Source organism: Salmo trutta, chromosome 38 (assembly GCF_901001165.1).
Source record: "Salmo trutta chromosome 38, fSalTru1.1, whole genome shotgun sequence".
NCBI classification, from domain to species: domain Eukaryota; kingdom Metazoa; phylum Chordata; class Actinopteri; order Salmoniformes; family Salmonidae; genus Salmo; species Salmo trutta.
In genome coordinates, this window is record NC_042994.1 from 17,927,619 (window position 1) to 17,945,580 (window position 17,962).

At 43.0% G+C, this 17,962-nt stretch overlaps 2 protein-coding genes across 3 annotated transcripts in view; one reads left to right on the plus strand and one right to left on the minus strand.

Moving 5' to 3' along the window:
- Positions 1-14,812: 14,812 nt before the first annotated feature.
- Positions 14,813-15,886, minus strand: LOC115178512 (microtubule-associated proteins 1A/1B light chain 3C). Its single transcript, XM_029739728.1, has 4 exons — positions 15,748-15,886; positions 15,611-15,666; positions 15,419-15,525; positions 14,813-15,174 (listed from the first exon to the last, which is right to left on the minus strand). Exons 1-4 carry the CDS (start codon positions 15,806-15,808, stop codon positions 14,940-14,942), a joined length of 459 nt encoding a protein of 152 aa, XP_029595588.1. The 5' UTR covers positions 15,809-15,886; the 3' UTR covers positions 14,813-14,939.
- A 742-nt stretch (positions 15,887-16,628) lies between these two features.
- LOC115178511 (striatin) overlaps positions 16,629-17,962 on the plus strand; it is a 99,676-nt gene continuing 98,342 nt past the window's right edge. Inside the window, exon 1 of one of the 2 annotated variants that reach the window (XM_029739727.1) lies at positions 16,629-17,006. In XM_029739727.1, the coding sequence (XP_029595587.1) occupies positions 16,788-17,006 (219 nt within the window). In that variant the 5' untranslated portion in view covers positions 16,629-16,787. The remainder of the gene's footprint in view (positions 17,007-17,962) is intronic. The other variant, XM_029739726.1, reaches the window with a different exon arrangement.

The following is a 17,962-nucleotide window of genomic DNA, read 5'->3' on the forward strand; positions in this document are numbered from 1 at the left end:
GTGTGTGTGTGTGTGTGTGTGTGTGTGTGTGTGTGTGTGTGTGTGTGTGTGTGTGTGTGTGTGTGTGTGTGTGTGTGTGTGTGTGTGTGAGCCTGTGTTTCAGCAGAGAGCAGATTGAGGACTGGGATGGAGGGGTGCTTCATCTCTTCTTCCTCTCTTATTCCCTCTTCCCTTTGTTCTTCCAGTCTGTCACACCTGTCAGAAGACTATCCCTTACAAGGTCGTATTCATTACGACACATGACGCAAAACATTTTAAAACGGAAAACGAAAATGTCTTATTGGACAAATCCAGAAAGTCCCTCCCTGTTTCAGTCAGTTTTCTTCCGTCTAGCCCAGGTCTGCTATCAGATATTCTCCTCGAATGACAAGATTGGAATCCTATGAAGGTCACAGCTGTGCAGTTTAGCACCCATAGGCATGCTCCACCCATATTATGAATGTATGGTGTCCATATTAAGCCAGCCTCAGACTGACACATGTCCTGCTGAGACTGTCCTTATATGGACATGCAAAGAAAATATGAGTAAAGGATGTTGGTTAATGGGATTTTAGGTAATTCCTGTATTTAACTTTTGTCTTGTCCATGTCTTGTTTTAATTGTGTTGCTGTGTTTTTGTCTCTTGGCTGTTATTGTAAATTAGCACTGGTTCTCAGTTGACTGGCCTGTTAAAGGAATGAAAATGCATAGATTAACCCTCTATAGTCCAATGTGACATACTGTATATGTCACATTTCATAACTTTTGATTAGGAGGTAAAGAAAATCTGCTTAATTTTCATGGTTTCTAGAGGTTAAAGTATCAATATTTTACCAGTTAAGATGCTAATTATGTAATATCTTCACCATCCTTGGACTAACCCTTCACTGCCACTGACACACTGTTGAAGTACAGGTCTTCACGGTTACCATGATTGCATAAGATCCAGCTAATTGCACAATTTGCATATGAGGCACGACATTATCAATCGAAGAACTCCTTAAGGGAATATGAGGACCAGGTACGTGAGGTGTATCTTAATTTACAGTGCCTTCAGAAAGTATTCATACCCCTTGAATTATTCCACATTTTGTATTACAGTCTGCATCTCACCCCACCTATACACAATATCCCATAATGACGAAGTGAAAACATGTTTTTAGATGTTTTTCTAATTTATTGAGAAAGAAATAGAGAAATATCTCATTTACATAAGTATTCACACCTCTGAGTCAATACATGTTAGAATCACCCTTGGCAGTGTTAAAGTTGTGAGTCTTTCTGGGTCAGTCTCTAAGATCTTTGCACACCTGGATTGTGCAAGCAGATTTAAGTCAAAACTGCAATTTGACCACTCAGGAACATTCAATGTCTTCTTGGTAAGCAACTCCAGTGTAGATTTGGCCTTGTGTTTTAGGTTATTGTCCTGCTGAAAGGTGAGTTAATCTCCCGGTGTATGGTGGAATGCAGACTGAACCAGGTTTTCCTATAGCATTTTGCCTGTGCTTAGCTCCATTATGTTTTTTTTTATCCTGAAAAACCCCCCTGTCTTTAACGATTACAAGCATACCCATAACATGACGCAGCCTCCACTAGCCAACTTCTACCGACTAGCAGCACTGTAGAAACTAATACATTACAACGGAACGATTTGATTAGTGTAGTGTTAGCTAGCTACATAGTTGTCTTTGCTGTCTTTGTATCTAAGATAATTGTGTAGTTTAGAGTAATTATCGAGGTTAGCTAGCCAGGTTAGCTAGTGTTAGCTAGCTACATAGTTGCCTTTGTATCATGATAAGGTGTAGCACTGAAACTATCGAGGTTACCTAGCCAGCTACACTTTCAAACAAAGTCAACAACGCAGCCACTGCTAGCTAGCCTACTTCACCAGCCAGCAGTACTGTATCATTTTAGTCATTTTAGTCAATAAGTTGTCTTTGTCATAGTTTGATAATTGTGTAGTTTAGAGTAATTATCGAGGTTAGCTGGCCAGCTATTTTTGTCCCCCGCGACGCCATTTCTAAACCTAGCCAACTATTACCAACGAGCAGCATTGTAGAAACTAAATACATTACAAAGGAACGTCTTAATTAGTGTTATGTTAGCTAGCTACATAGTTGCCTTTGTATCATGATAAGGTGTAGTACTGAAACTATCGAGGTTACCTAGCCAGCTACACTTTCAAACAAAGTCAACAACGCAGCCACTGCTAGCTAGCCTACTTCACCAGCCAGCAGTACTGTATAATTTTTATCATTTTAGTCAATAAGATTTTTGCAACGTAAGCTTAACTTTCTGAACATTCGAGACGTGTAGTCCACTTGTCATTCCAATCTCCTTTGCATTAGCGTAGCCTCTTCTGTAGCCTGTCAACTATGTGTCTGTCTATCCCTGTTCTCTCCCCTCTGCACAGGCCATACAAACGCTTCACACCGCGTGGCCGCTGCCACTCTAACCTGGTGGTCCCAGCGCGCACGACCCACGTGGAGTTCCAGGTCTCCAGCAGCCTCTGGAACTGCCGGTCTGCGGCCAACAAGGCAGAGTTCATCTCAGCCTATGCTACCCTCCAGTCCCTCGACTTCTTGGCGCTGACGGAAACATGGATTACCACAGATAACACTGCTACTCCTACTGCTCTCTCCTCGTCTGTCCACGTGTTCTCGCATACCCCGAGAGCATCTGGCCAGCGGGGTGGTGGCACTGGAATCCTCATCTCTCCCAAGTGGACATTCTCTCTTTCTCCCCTGACCCATCTGTCTATCGCCTCCTTTGAATTCCATGCTGTCACAGTTACCAGCCCTTTCAAGCTTAACATCCTTATCATTTATCGCCCTCCAGGTTCCCTTGGAGAGTTCATCAATGAGCTTGACGCCTTGATAAGTTCCTTTCCTGAGGATGGCTCACCTCTCACAGTTCTGGGTGACTTTAACCTCCCCACGTCTACCTTTGACTCATTCCTCTCTGCCTCCTTCTTTCTACTCCTCTCCTCTTTTGACCTCACCCTCTCACCTTCCCCCCCTACTCACAAGGCAGGCAATACGATTGACCTCATCTTTACTAGATGCTGTTCTTCCACTAATCTCATTGCAACTCCCCTCCAAGTCTCCGACCACTACCTTGTATCCTTTTCCCTCTCGCTCTCATCCAACACTTCTCACTCTGCCCCTACTCGGATGGTATTGCGCCGTCCCAACCTTCGCTCTCTCTCTCCCGCTACTCTCTCCTCTTCCATCCTATCATCTCTTCCCTCGGCTCAAACCTTCTCCAACCTATCTCCTGATTCTGCCTCCTCAACCCTCCTCTCCTCCCTTTCTGCATCCTTTGACTCTCTATGTCCCCTATCCTCCAGGCCGGCTCGGTCCTCCCCTCCTGCTCCGTGGCTCGACGACTCATTGCGAGCTCACAGAACAGGGCTCCGGGCAGCCGAGCGGAAATGGAGGAAAACTCGCCTCCCTGCGGACCTGGCATCCTTTCACTCCCTCCTCTCTACATTTTCCTCTTCTGTCTCTGCTGCTAAAGCCACTTTCTACCAGTCTAAATTACAAGCATCTGCCTCTAACCCTAGGAAGCTCTTTGCCACCTTCTCCTCCCTCCTGAATCCTCCTCCCCCTCCCCCCTCTCTGCGGATGACTTCGTCAACCATTTTGAAAAGAAGGTCGACGACATCCGATCCTCGTTTGCTAAGTCAAACGACACCGCTGGTCCTGCTCACACTGCCCTACCCTGTGCTTTGACCTCTTTCTCCCCTCTCTCCAGATGAAATCTCGCGTCTTGTGACGGCCGGCCGCCCAACAACCTGCCCGCTTGACCCTATCCCCTCCTCTCTTCTCCAGACCATTTCCGGAGACCTTCTCCCTTACCTCACCTCGCTCATCAACTCATCCTTGACCGCTGGCTACGTCCCTTCCGTCTTCAAGAGAGCGAGAGTTGCACCCCTTCTGAAAAAACCTACACTCGATCCCTCCGATGTCAACAACTACAGACCAGTATCCCTTCTTTCTTTTCTCTCCAAAACTCTTGAACGTGCCGTCCTTGGCCAGCTCTCCTGCTATCTCTCTCAGAATGACCTTCTTGATCCAAATCAGTCAGGTTTCAAGACTGGTCATTCAACTGAGACTGCTCTTCTCTGTGTCACCCTCTCCGAGTTGGGCATCTCCTGCGCGGCCCACGCTTGGATTGCGTCCTACCTGACAGGTCGCTCCTACCAGGTGGCGTGGCGAGAATCTGTCTCCGCACCACGTGCTCTCACCACTGGTGTCCCCCAGGGCTCTGTTCTAGGCCCTCTCCTATTCTCGCTATACACCAAGTCACTTGGCTCTGTCATATCCTCACATGGTCTCTCCTATCATTGCTATGCAGACGACACACAATTAATCTTCTCCTTTCCCCCTTCTGATAACCAGGTGGCGAATCGCATCTCTGCATGTCTGGCAGACATATCAGTGTGGATGACGGATCACCACCTCAAGCTGAACCTCGGCAAGACGGAGCTACTCTTCCTCCCGGGGAAGGACTGCCCGTTCCATGATCTCGCCATCACGGTTGACAACTCCATTGTGTCCTCCTCCCAGAGTGCTAAGAACCTTGGCGTGACCCTGGACAACACCCTGTCATTCTCCACTAACATCAAGGCGGTGACCCGATCCTGTAGGTTCATGCTCTACAACATTCGCAGAGTACGACCCTGCCTCACACAGGAAGCGGCGCAGGTCCTAATTCAGGCACTTGTCATCTCCCGTCTGGATTACTGCAACTCGCTGTTGGCTGGGCTCCCTGCCTGTGCCATTAAACCCCTACAACTCATCCAGAACGCTGCAGCCCGTCTGGTGTTCAACCTTCCCAAGTTCTCTCACGTCACCCCGCTCCTCCGCTCTCTCCACTGGCTTCCAGTTGAAGCTCGCATCCGCTACAAGACCATGGTGCTTGCCTACGGAGCTGTGAGGGGAACGGCACCTCCTTACCTTCAGGCTCTGATCAGGCCCTACACCCAAACAAGGGCACTGCGTTCATCCACCTCTGGCCTGCTCGCCTCCCTACCTCTGAGGAAGCACAGTTCCCGCTCAGCCCAGTCAAAACTGTTCGCTGCTCTGGCACCCCAATGGTGGAACAAGCTCCCTCACGACGCCAGGACAGCGGAGTCAATCACCACCTTCCGGAGACACCTGAAACCCCACCTCTTTAAGGAATACCTAGGGTAGGATAAAGTAATCCTTCTAACCCCCCCCCCCTAAAAGATTTAGATGCACTATTGTAAAGTGGTTGTTCCACTGGATATCATAAGGTGAATGCACCAATTTGTAAGTCGCTCTGGATAAGAGCGTCTGCTAAATGACTTAAATGTAAATGAAAATATAAAGTGGTACTCATTAATGTGTTGTATTGGATTTGCCCCAAACATAACACTTTGTATTCAGGACAAAAATGTAATTGCTTTGCCACATTTTCTGTAGTATTACTTTAGTGCCATATTTCAAACAGGATGCATTTAAAAAAAAAAATGTATTCTGTACAGGCTTCCTTCTATTCACTCTGTCAATTAGGTTATGTGAGGGGTCAGCCAGATCAAGTGGTCCGACTGCACCCTCTCCTGGAGGTGGGCTGCAGTACAGCCAGTACTGATGAGCTCAATTGAGGCCAATTGGCTGATTACTGTTTGTGCTCTCTTAAGGACCTGACTGAATGGGCAGAGGGGGGAGAGTGATTATGAGCTGGAGACTATGGTGAACTCCAGGACACACTGTTATAGGTTCGGCTCAAGCTGTTGGATTGGCGTTTGGTACCAACTGTTCGTTTTAATTTTTTGAGCTAGCCATTGGCCTTTCTTTGTATGGCCCCGGGGAGAGTTGAAAGAAGAACTCCCAATACGGTTTTCTTTTTGCTGAAGTCATGTCTCCGCGTCTCATTTCGTGCTGTCCCGCCTAGGATTTCATCAGTGAATAGGTACGGGCTTTCACATTTAGTATTGTGGAGTACCTACAATGTTGTTGATCCATCTTCAGTTTTCTTCTATTACAGCCATTAAACTCTGTAACTGTTTTAAATTCAGTGTTGGCCTTATGGTGAAATCCCTGAGCGGTTTCCTTTGTCTCCGGCAACTGAGTTAGGAAGGACGCCTGTATCTTAGTAGTGACTGGGTGTATTGATACACCATCCAAAGTGTAATAACTTCACCATCCTCAAAGGGATATTCAATGTCTGATTTTTATTTTTATTTTTTACCCATCTATCAATAGGTGCCCTTCTTCGCAAGGCATTGGAAAACCTACCTGGTCTTCCTGTGTTTGAAATTCACTGCTTGAATGCGGGATCTGACAGATAGTTGTATGTGTGGGGTACAGAGATCATTAAATCATGTTAAACACTATTATTGCACACAGAGTCCATGCAACTTATGTGACTTGTTAAGCACATTTTTCCTCCTGATGTATTTCGGCCATAACGAAGGGGTTGACTATTTATTGACCCAAGCCATTTCATCTTTGCATTTTTAATACATTTGTAAACATTTAGAAAAGGATCATTCTATTTTGACATTATGGGGTATTTTACATAGGCCAGAGACAAAATCTCTATTTAATCCATTTTAAATTCAGGCTGTATAACACAACAAAATGTGGAAAAAGTCAAGGGGTGGGAATACTTTCTGAAGGCGCTGTACTTCCCTCTCCTCTGACACAAACATTGATATACTGTGTGTAAACAGTCATGCACGCACATGTGCAGGTACACACGAACACACACACCACTTTAACATAGTGTTTACAACCCAGGGGACACACCTGGCACTTCTTTGGTGACAATAAAAATCTCTTCATTACTTATCTTTCTTATATTGATCTCTTGGGACCCACAAATAATAGGAAACAACTGCACAACACCTCAAGGGGATAATCTGCGTACAGTGAGTGGCAGTGTAATGTGTTTGTGTTGCGATGGGCTGATTTTCTGTTGTGTATTTGAAATATGTATTTTAATTACTTCTGAGTATTTGTATTACACTGGGCAGAACTACACTTTGTATTTTGATACAAGATACTTTCGAGAGCTGTGATTTGTATTTACAAAATACTTTTCTATACCATTTTGTTTTTTTATAGCGGTTCACATTTTGTGGCCCCCTTTCCCCCTGCGTTGGAATCAGAAGTCTGATGGCACTATGGTGTGATAAGAGTGTCTGCTAAATTAACTAAATATTTAAGGTACACTGATTGTACAAAACACATTTGCCATCAGAACAGGCTTAATTTGTCGGAGCATGGACTCTAAGGTGTCGAAAACCTTCTACAGGGATGCTGGCCCATGTTGACTCCAATGCTTCCCATAGTTGTGTCAAGTTGGCTGGATGTCCTTTGGATGGTGGGACATTCTTGATACACATGGGAAACTGTTGAGCGTTTAAAAACCCAGCAGCGTTGCAGTTCTTGACACAAACTGGTGTGCCTGGCACCTACTACCATACCCCGTTCAAAGGCACATCTTCTGAACTTGCTCATTCACCCTCTGAATGGCACACATACACAATCCATGTCTCAATTGTCTCAAGACTTAACAATCCTTTAACATGTCTCATCCCCTTCATCTACACTGATTGAAGTGGATTTAACAAATTACATCAGTAAGGGATTATCGCTTTCACCTGTATTCACCTGCTCAGTCTATATCTGGGGTGGCAGGTAGCCTAGTGGTTAGAGTGTTGGACCAGTAACTGAAAAGTTGGTGGATCAAATCCCTGAGCTGACAAGGTAAAAATCTGTCATTCTGCCCCTGAACAAGGCAGTTAACCCACTGTTCCTAGGCTGTCATTGTAAATAAGAATTTGTTCTTAACTGACTTGCCTGGTTAAAATAAAAAATATATAATGGAAAGAGCAGGTGTCCATAGTTTTCTACAGTGCTCTGTCCTGAAACAAGGCCAATAATACCCAGTGTGCAATGCAAAATGTTTATTTTGATACATTTATGGTATGTTTATTTTGATACATTGATCTGGTATTTTGTCATTTTTGCCCATCCCTCTGTGTGTGTGATGCCTCGCTCTATCTTATTGCTGTTCACCAAACATTTAGCCATCCGTCGATGAACCATTTATAGACGAAAAATGTCTTGTTTAACCTAAGCTCATTAAATGTTAATGTGTTCCTTTTACGGATCTCTGGGAATATATGGGCTGTGTCCCAAAATGGCACCCACACAATAGTAGTAGTGCACTATATAGGGTGCGAATTGGGGTGCAGACACACAGTTATGAAATATTTATCATACTCTGATAAATGTAGATCTCCCTTTCTCGCTGCCCTTGTCTCTTTCCCTTGCTTCATTGCTCTCGCTCCTTTTCTCTCCCTCATTCACTATATCTACTTACCTTTCTCCCTTGCTCTCTCCTTCCATCTCCCTCTCTCTCATTCTCTCCCTCCTTCCTGAAGCCACAGCCACCACTCCCTCTGATGGGGGCCAATAGCGTTTGGGTAGAAGTGATGTCACAGTTAGCTGTCTAAGAGAGAGCGAGAGAGAGAGGTTGAAAAATGTATCACCCCGGAGCTCACCTCCACAGAGGCTTCAGGGCCCTCATCCTTTAAAAAAAAAAGATGGCCGCCCTCACACTGGGACTCGTCAAGGGTCAGGGAGAGATCACATGGCAGTGTCTGTGGTTGATATTGAAGTCACATATGGATAGGTGGAGTTTTCTGAAGAGAGTTTAGGAAAGAATAGACAAACTGATGCATTTGTATGCAGTGTCTGATGTTTTGGATATAAGAGAGAGGTATTGTTTTGAGTAGCTGGATATCTCCAATGAGTTTGTAGAAGAATACGCAAGACAAACGGAAACATTACTGTCGTATGTTGTGTTTGTTTACTCAGATAATAAGACATGTTACAAGTATGGAAGCAAAAATTCAATATTTTGGATTATCAACTCTACAGTATGTAGCTATATAGGACAGACTGCTTATAGCATAATATACTGTACAGGTTGCGTCCCAAATGGCACCCTATTCTCTTTATAGTGCACTACTATTGACCAGAGCTGGTCAAGAGTAGTGCACTATATAGGGGATAGGGTGCCATTTGGGACATATCCATAGCCCAACTGGCCTGACCTGTATGATGTCGTGGTGCAGTAGTAATTCATCGCTTCCTGGCCAGAGGGCAGATTTGCTTGAACATGTTGTCATCCTCTGATCGATCATACTTGGGACTGAAAATCAGAGCCTAGACTCTAGACAGACATCACATGAAGTAATAATGTATGGCTAGAAGCAATGCAGCAGAGTTTAGGACTGCATCTCAAATGGCACCCTTTTCCGTAGATAGTGTATTACTTTTGACTAGGGCTCTGGCAAAAAGTAGTGCACTATATAGGGAATAGGGTACTTAGGCTATTTAGTAGACAGTCTGTGGGAATGTCTGGACTAAAATGGATGTCTACATAGCTTGGCTTTGGCAGAGACACTTATGATGAATGCACTCACTTTAGGACACCCCCGTGCGCACAGTTATGCATAGACCCACACTCGCACGTACACACAATGTATAAATGTCAACAACTACAGATTGGGAATTCCACTGTGTACCACTGAGAATGCCAACCTGCACTTGTTGATGTTCAAGTAGAGCAAATATTCTGAAGCATATCATTAAAAAAACTGAGCGTTTTGCAGAAAACATTCTCAAGCAGTCTCAATCAGTTCAAATGTTCAACGTTTGAAAAAGCAGAAAATCAGTGGCAGGGTAGCCTAGTGGTTACCGCGTTGGACTAGTAACTGAAAGGTTGCAGGTTCAAATCCCCAAGGTACAATTCTTTTGTTCTGCCCCTGAACAGGCAGTTAACCCGCTGTCATTGAAAATAAGAATTTGTTCTTAACTGACTTGCCTAGTTAAATAAAGGTAAAAAAATAGTCCTAATAAGTTCATTTTGTGTCATTGAGTGAAGTCATAGAACTTTTATTAGTCTCAGAAAACAAATGTATTAACTAATAAATCTTATTCTGGGGTTTGGACAGGTAATTTACACTTTTAGAAAAAAAATGGGTCATAAATACTAACCTCACATTGATTTTGGATCTTTTATTAGGTGTTTTAGCAGTATTGCTCATACTTCATCATTGCCATATGGCCCTGTAGTCACTGAGTCAGTCTACATTGGGCCCCTATCCCCTCTTTGTAGCCCTAAGACTAAAACAACCACGAAAACTCAATTACGATGATGCATGGTCTATTTGGTCTTTGGCTTGATTACATTCATGAAGTGAAGTCAAGGCATTTCATATTCCTGACAAAAAGTGGTCCGTTAAGATCATACCTTGATGACATGTCAGGTTTTCCTGAAGACAGATTATGATCGTGACAGCGTAGTAATTATTGAAGCACTTTGAGACCTTGTGAAACACTTTTTCATACAGCTAATTAAACTAGTATATTAATTAGCTTAGATTATATTGTGTTTGTGGTTTATTAAAAAGAGTGCTGGGTGCACTGTACATGAGTGATGCAATTTTTTGTTAAATTATAGAATGACATTGGGCAAATATAAAGAAATGTTCCCGGAGTCCTCTCCCCCGAAGAACTGAATAGATTCCACTAGAGTATACAGTACATGAATCTGGGTATAACCATATTTCTTACACTCACTGTTTCAAGGCTATTTAGATCAGTGATCAGACAGAAGAGGAGACAATGAAAATATTGACTGTTTTGTTACACCCTATAGATCTAGGATCTTAACCCTGCAGCAACAGAAAATGTGAATTATTATGTGGATTATAATTAATGGATTTTTTTTGTATGGGTTGATAAATTGTTTAATGGCAAATCAAGTCTGAAATGTTAAAGTGGAAATCACAAACTAATACACTACAAGTTTGCATTTCCTGCTGTGCAGGAAAATTCTGAGCAACAAAAGACTGATCGAATGAAGAGCCTACATCTGTAAGTAATATGACACAACACAGAGTTTGCACAACAACAGCCTAGAGGTAGAGGCAAAGCCCTGATAACAAAGTTTGCAAAATGTTTGCATGACTTTTCCGACCTTGAGAAGCAACCATTTTCTCTCCTCCAGATGCTGCTTTGCCTACTTTCTCCACACACTGCAGGCTCCCTTTGTTCTGCTGAAGTGTCGCTATTACTGCTATGGCAGCTTGTTAATTACTGTGTGTGTGTGTGTGTGTGTGTGTGTGTGTGTGAGGAGCTCCTGGGCAACCTGGCACTTAGGACAATTAAACACACACACACACACACACACACACCAGCAGGATGCCTGTCACAGTTCTCTCTATGACCTGTCTGCTGTGCTAGATCATAACCAAACAGCTGTATAGAGGGATCTGAAGGACATGGGATAACTGATCCCAATACCCTGAAATCCTACCGTGTTTCTAGATGGTAAGACTAATATTTTGTGCAGACATATAGCCCTCTAACAACTCAAAAGATGATGACAGACAGTACGACAGATAGACAGACTGGGTGCGTGTACGTGTATATGGGCGCTGGTGCATGTGGCAATGTATGTAACGGTCCTTTGACTGCTCTTAGTGAGGCACAGTGCTTTTTATCTGATGACTAATAAAACCGGAACACTTACGTTAAAACATTTGCCAAAGCAATGGGCCTGGCCACTCCGACGAATGAGACTTTGTAAACTTAGTTTGGAACATTAAAGCTCTTCAGTTGAACAGCAGGCCCCATTAACTTTCAGTATTGGCGCTCCAAAGGTCTGTGACTGCTTGCTTGCTGATTGCTATGGCACATTAAGCCGGGATCTTTATGCCATTAAACAAATAGGTCTGAACGTCTCCCTCACCTCCTCCTTCAAAGTGGAAAATGTTATACTCGCTTCCCCAGTCACCGATAAAAAGGCAGGCATTGGAAAAGGGGGTTTGTGACGAACAGTGTGTGCGCGTGCGTGTGTTCATTGTCCCCTAATGAACCAAGGTAATTTAAACATGTAAACAAAAGCACCACTTGAATCAACAATGAGAATTATAATATAGTGTGGTCCTGATTGCAGAGAATCGGGTGGTTCTCTCGCTTTCTCTCTCTATGCCCCCCCTCCCTCTCTCCCTCTATATTCGTCCACCAGGGTTCTTTCTCTCTCAAAATATCTTACCCCGGTTCCTCGTTTCCTCTCTTCGACCTCAACGCGCATTGGAGAAGGTCATAGGGAAGGAACCTTGGATCCTCTCTTCCTATGCGTTTTGAGAGGGAGGCCAGGAGAGAGGATACGAGGAAAGACAATTGAGAAAGTATGATTGTCTGTCTCTTCAACTACTGTATTTGTTGAATGCTCCACTTTTGAGTTCTTTTAGATTATATTCCAGAGCTTTGTCTCTATTTTTTTAATCACCGTCCTCTCAACACTTGGTAGCATCCATGGCTAAACGTCACGAGAAGTTTTTAATGCTGCAAAGAAAAGCCATTCAATACGGCCATGGACATGACTAAGCAAAATTAAAACAAACTGCTGTTTCCCAGTCAGGATGAGATGGTTGATATCGTTAGGACGTAATACATTTTGTTAATCCCATTTCGGTTAATGGAACATAAAACTTAATGCCGCCGATCCAATGTACTGGACTTCGACAATGCAGCACTGGGAGGAGTGCGTTCTCCACAAAGTCTTCAAAGGTGAAAGCAATATGTAATGTAGTCTGATTCAAAAGTGTGAAAGCCAACAGGGCTGTACATTTACAAAAATAAGAAAAACAATTCTTTACACATTTTGGGAAAAAAATATCAGGTGCTGACTGATATTGAACTGCTTTAACCATCACAACAGCTCAACATATTCTATGGATCTTGGGCTCCCCCTTGTGGTCAGTGATATAGTCACTAAATAAGTCTCCCTGCAGAAGCACATCCGTTTCTGTATTGTAGAGCAGACCCCGAAGTGACTCTTATCAAGTGTATGCAAGAATTTCCTCTGTTGTCATAGGAATTCAGCATTCTCGGTGTTGACGTCTCCAACCCCCATTGTCCAGAGTTTACATCATGTAGGTCTGATATCTGATCGGAGGTTAACTTCACAGTGATACTATTGGTCAATAACTCCGAATTTGAATCCAAACAACTCAGATGCTTATATAGGGGTCTTAAATTCATTGTTCTTTCTCTTTGTTCCTGAACTGCTGTGGTGAGATACCCTTTTTCTACACCCCATGGACTTTCTGGGCATGATTTCTCTCTGACCATGCTTAAGATAATGCCTTGTAATGTCTGTTAATGCTTTAACTTAAGCTTTATACCGTGTAATGTGAATCCATTCATTGTACAACGTTAATTAAATATCTGCCTTTTTTATTGCCCATTACTGTAACTATGGTGTACTTGCATATTGCTAAATAATCTTTATGGAGTCAAACATTTCACAACTATCTACAGAATACATTTTAATTGCTGCCTCAACGAACAATCTTGAAATCAATATTCACTAATATAAATGTACCTAAAATAAGCAGCTTTAAAAAAAAAAAAAAAGCTTTATTCTACAAGGAAAATGAACTTGCTCATGTCACTATGACCCTTCCACCATTTTGGAAATGTTTCAAGTGATAGGCCTACACTCCTAGATCACATGGATGGATTATTTAACCCAAAATAAAATGCAATTAAGTCATTTTAGATATACAGGTGTGACTTAAGAATAGGGGCTGATTTCAAACTCAGAAAGTGATTCACATTTCTGGGTTAACCCATCTCCCTGCCCTGTCAAGGAAAGTGTCCAGTCCCTTGCAGCGCAGACCTGTGACCACCCCATATCTATGGGCCACATGCTGCAACAATTAGGCTAAGCTTAAAATCAATAAGACCTCAGTGAAGGTGCTACAGGGTCCACCAAAAAAAAAAAAAGTCTTCCTTTTTTTAAAAAATACAGTCCAGTCAAATAGGCTAATTTTAGCTACAGTACCAAAAATTCTCTAGAAGTTGGAACGGTTCTCTTGCTTCTATACGTTTCGCAGCCTCAACTAAAGAGTACTTCAGTCTTAAGATCCAAAAATCTCCAAATTCAAACCATTCTGTGCAGTCATACAGATTTAAGATAGTTGAACAATACTGCCACCTTCAGGATGATTGGTAGTCCCGAATAGGAACACTTTGAATGAAGCACTCTGACACTTCGATCTTCAGACTTTGGTTCAAATACTTTGTATAGCCTGCCTGGAGTGCCAGATAGGAGAGGGTTGTGGTTTTGGGGCTATTATATTGGTCCATTAAGCCAAGCAAGTTTAGTCAAGCACAGATTAAGTCGTATTTAAACAGAGGTCTGATCCCCAATATGGCAAAAATGGACCCATATCGGATTGAATAGGAATAGTTACACGTTGACACAGGCAGCCCAATTCTGATCTTGCGACCAATCAGATATGTACAAGAACCTAGAGGGAGTATAGGAGTCGAGTTGGAAGAAATGGGCAACAGGTCCTTCCTTGACTACTGATGCCTCAGAGTTCCTATTGAAGGCAATGTCCAAGTCTACACATTTTGGGGAAATTAAATGAAGTAGCATAAGTGACAACTAAGTGCTGAAATGGCAGCACCATGTTTGCTAAAGTGCTAAGTTAACCCAATTTCAGTTCGACCAAATGCTGAATCATTGTACCGCTGTGAAATATCGAAACATTCATTTCGCAGCTGCTTTAAACTGGCATACAAACCAAAAAAGGAAGCAAAACCTCAAATAACGCAAAGAACAGATCTACCGCTTCATAAACATGTTAACGAGAACAGACCTACACCTCCCATTTCTATGCGAATTAGTTTTTTAGCCCAAAAAGTTAAATATTGCCGCTTTAAGCAATCTGGCCAAAGTCATGTAATACAGAGCATGGTCCTCAAAAGTTTGAAATATTTATTACCTTAAAACCAATACAAAAACATTGAGTAATATTAAATATCCATATTGCATTTTATATCTATACACGAAGTTCAGTTATTGGGTCTGCCAAAAGCCGAGGCCTCACATCATCCAATCCTGCAATGTATGTCTTCGCAAACATTTCCAGCAATTGGCAATGACTCTTCATGGATTTCAACACAATTACCAAACATTTCTTGAGAAGCATAGGTCATGTAGAGAAAGCCATCGTCATCTTTATGGTCCTTGTAGACTTGCGCCATGGTAAGAGACATGCTGGCCAGGCCAGCATTATTGATAAGTAGGTAGAACGCTTGACTCTGCATCAGAGACATACGATTTCTGAAACGAGAACGTGCAGAAAGTATTGACAAGACGTACTCAAAATGTAGAAATTCTTGCACAAACAAGTAATTTAAAAAGTAGTGACAGTCGCGCGCGGCACTCGAGGCTGATGCATATCAGGTGATTGCCAAATTTGAAATTATGCACGAGTTCTCGCAACCAAAATTTAAATCATGTTAAGCCACGTCTGCCAAGTTAAATAAACACATGTTCAGCAAAACGTTTCTCAAATGAGACACACCTTATAATGGTGACAAACTGAGTCATGGAAAGTTCTTGGGGGACCAGGAATTTCGTTTTATCAAGAGGCGGCAAGTACTTCTCCCGTTGATACCTTTCAATTATAACCTGTGGGCGGAAAGGTCACGTTTAGAAGGTGCAAACTCAATGGAACTTCAGGGTAGAACACGGTTTTAGAAATAAGCAAACTTACCGGAATTTTAGTTGGAAACTTTGTTCGGATCCCCGCGACCTCCTGTTTTCTCGTGGCTGTTTGGGATGGAAAACGTGGATGAGATTATAAAGCAACGCATAGCCTACCACATGCAAAGCAATACATGAAATAATCACCAAAGCTTTTTCTCTGCTTGAAGGACTTGGGGTGCTGTGGTTTCTCAAACGGAGGCATCATGTGGGCAAGTGGCTCCTCTCTTCAATTCCTGCTGTCTGACCTAGGCTATAACATTTAACCATGTAGATCAGCCAACACAAATTAAATAGTGCGGTTGCAGTGACGTATCACCTGATTACCATGGGGTTGCGTCAGCACGCTTCATATGGCTAATGAATTGACCGTGCATAATGACTCGGCTGTGTGTAAAACCAATCCAAATGGTGAAGATCTAATAAATGACCTGATTGTAACGTTTCATGTAATTGATGTTTGAAAATAAGACTGTTTGAATTACCAAACATGATATAGAGGTAATTTAGTAATGAAAATATCTTACGCATACATAGAGGCCTTTATAATATTCTCACACTGAAGTAGGCCCTACAACATTTTGTTTAATGTATTTTCTTGGATTTCAAAGGACATGAAATTCAGTCAGGGGTCGTGGATGATAGGCTTGTGTGTGTGGAATGCATAGATGGAATGCATAGATACATAAATGGAATGTGCTATAATATATGAAATATGGCTACCACAGATACACTTCTGTAGCATACATTATGACATTTTCAATTTCGGTTTAAAAAAAAAATCTACTCCGCAGGCCAATTAAAGAAAATTACAGTAAAAAAAAGAGAGCAAGCGCATTTTAGGTTGAAAATGCAGCTCTTAACTTCTTTGAACTTCAAATTCCATCACGCGTAGGATAAAACAGTTGTCAACAGCGCATTTATATCCGATTGGCGTATTCCAGTGTGAATCGTGTAAATCCACCAATGGGTTAAAAGAAAACTCTGGATGTGGGTGGGAGCTGAGTGTGAACGTCATCAATTGACAGCTGGCTGCTCAGACGTGATTGTGCCCGCCCAGTAGAGAGAGCTGTAGGTAGCTATTTCCTTTCCATTTCATAGCACAAGGGGCGGTTAAAGGAAAACCCATCCGTCTGAGCACAGTCGTGCCAGCTTGTGCGAACTGAACCCACACACCTGGCCTGGGCATGGACGAACAGGCAGGGCCCGGCGTGTTCTTTAACAACAACAACAACTCGGGTTTGCCAGGCGCTGGAAAAGGACCGCAGCAGCCGGGCGACGTCGGTGGCGGAGAGGCGGCCAGGGCTCATTACAACATTCCGGGGATATTGCACTTTCTGCAACACGAATGGGCCCGCTTCGAGGTGGATAGAGCGCAATGGGAGGTGGAGCGAGCCGAATTGCAGGTAAACCACGTCAAAATGCCCTGCTTATTTTTGGTGGGGGTTTACGGTGTTGAGTCCGCTCTAGGAAGATTGAAATTTGTGTCAGGAAGCCTACTCGCGCGCCACGGTCTTTGTGGCGAGAACTGCTCGAGCTACGTAGCTACTAGAGTAGTCTTGGTCGGATGACGTTAGGCACTATAGCACAGGGTTTCCCAACCTCGGTCCTGGGAAACCCTGTGCTAAATCGCTTGAATAATAGAAAATGATTCTGATGAACAGTGCAGTTGATTCATGCACTCCTATAGTCAGTGACATGAGTTTTTATTGTGCCTTATGACTTCTCTTAAATGCCATGTCGTAAATATATCAGAGGTAAGGCTATTTAGCATAATGTGATGTGCAGGCCTTGATTGAGTTGTAGCTCGCGGTGTAAAAAAATAAATATTAACGCAACAATTTAAAAGAATTTACGGAGTTTAAGTTAATATAAGGAAATCAGTCAATTGAATTAAATTCATTAGGCACTAATCTTTGGATTTCACATGACTGGTAGTACTGATATGCATCTGTTGGTCACAGATGCCTTAAAAACAAAAAGATAGGGGCGTGGATCAGAACCAGTCAGTATGTGGTGTGACCACCATTTGCCTCATGCAGTGTGACATCTCCTTCGCATAGAGTTGATCAGTCTGTTGATTGGCGGGAACTGGAACATACTGTCGTACACGTCGATCCAGAGCATCCCAAACATGCTCAATGGGTGACATGTCTGGTGAGTGTGCAGGCCATGGAAGAACAGGGACATTTTTATAGCTTCCAGGAATTGTGTAAAGATCCTTCAGACATGGCTGTGCATTATCATGCTAAAACATGACGTGATGGAGGCGGATGAATGGCATGACAATGGGCCTCAGGATCTCGTCACGGTATCTCTGTGCATTCCAATTGCCATTGATAAAATGCAGTTTGTTGTCAGT

Bases quoted from the DNA above. Each gene is read 5' to 3' on its own strand.
- LOC115178512 (XM_029739728.1), bottom strand. From the start codon at position 15,808: ATGATGCCTCCGTTTGAGAAACCACAGCACCCCAAGTCCTTCAAGCAG. The intron at 15,526-15,610 runs GTAAGTTTGCTT...TTCCGCCCACAG, and splicing joins AGTTTCCAACTAAAATTCCG to GTTATAATTGAAAGGTATCA. The intron at 15,175-15,418 runs GTGTGTCTCATT...TTCTCGTTTCAG, and splicing joins CAGTTTGTCACCATTATAAG to AAATCGTATGTCTCTGATGC.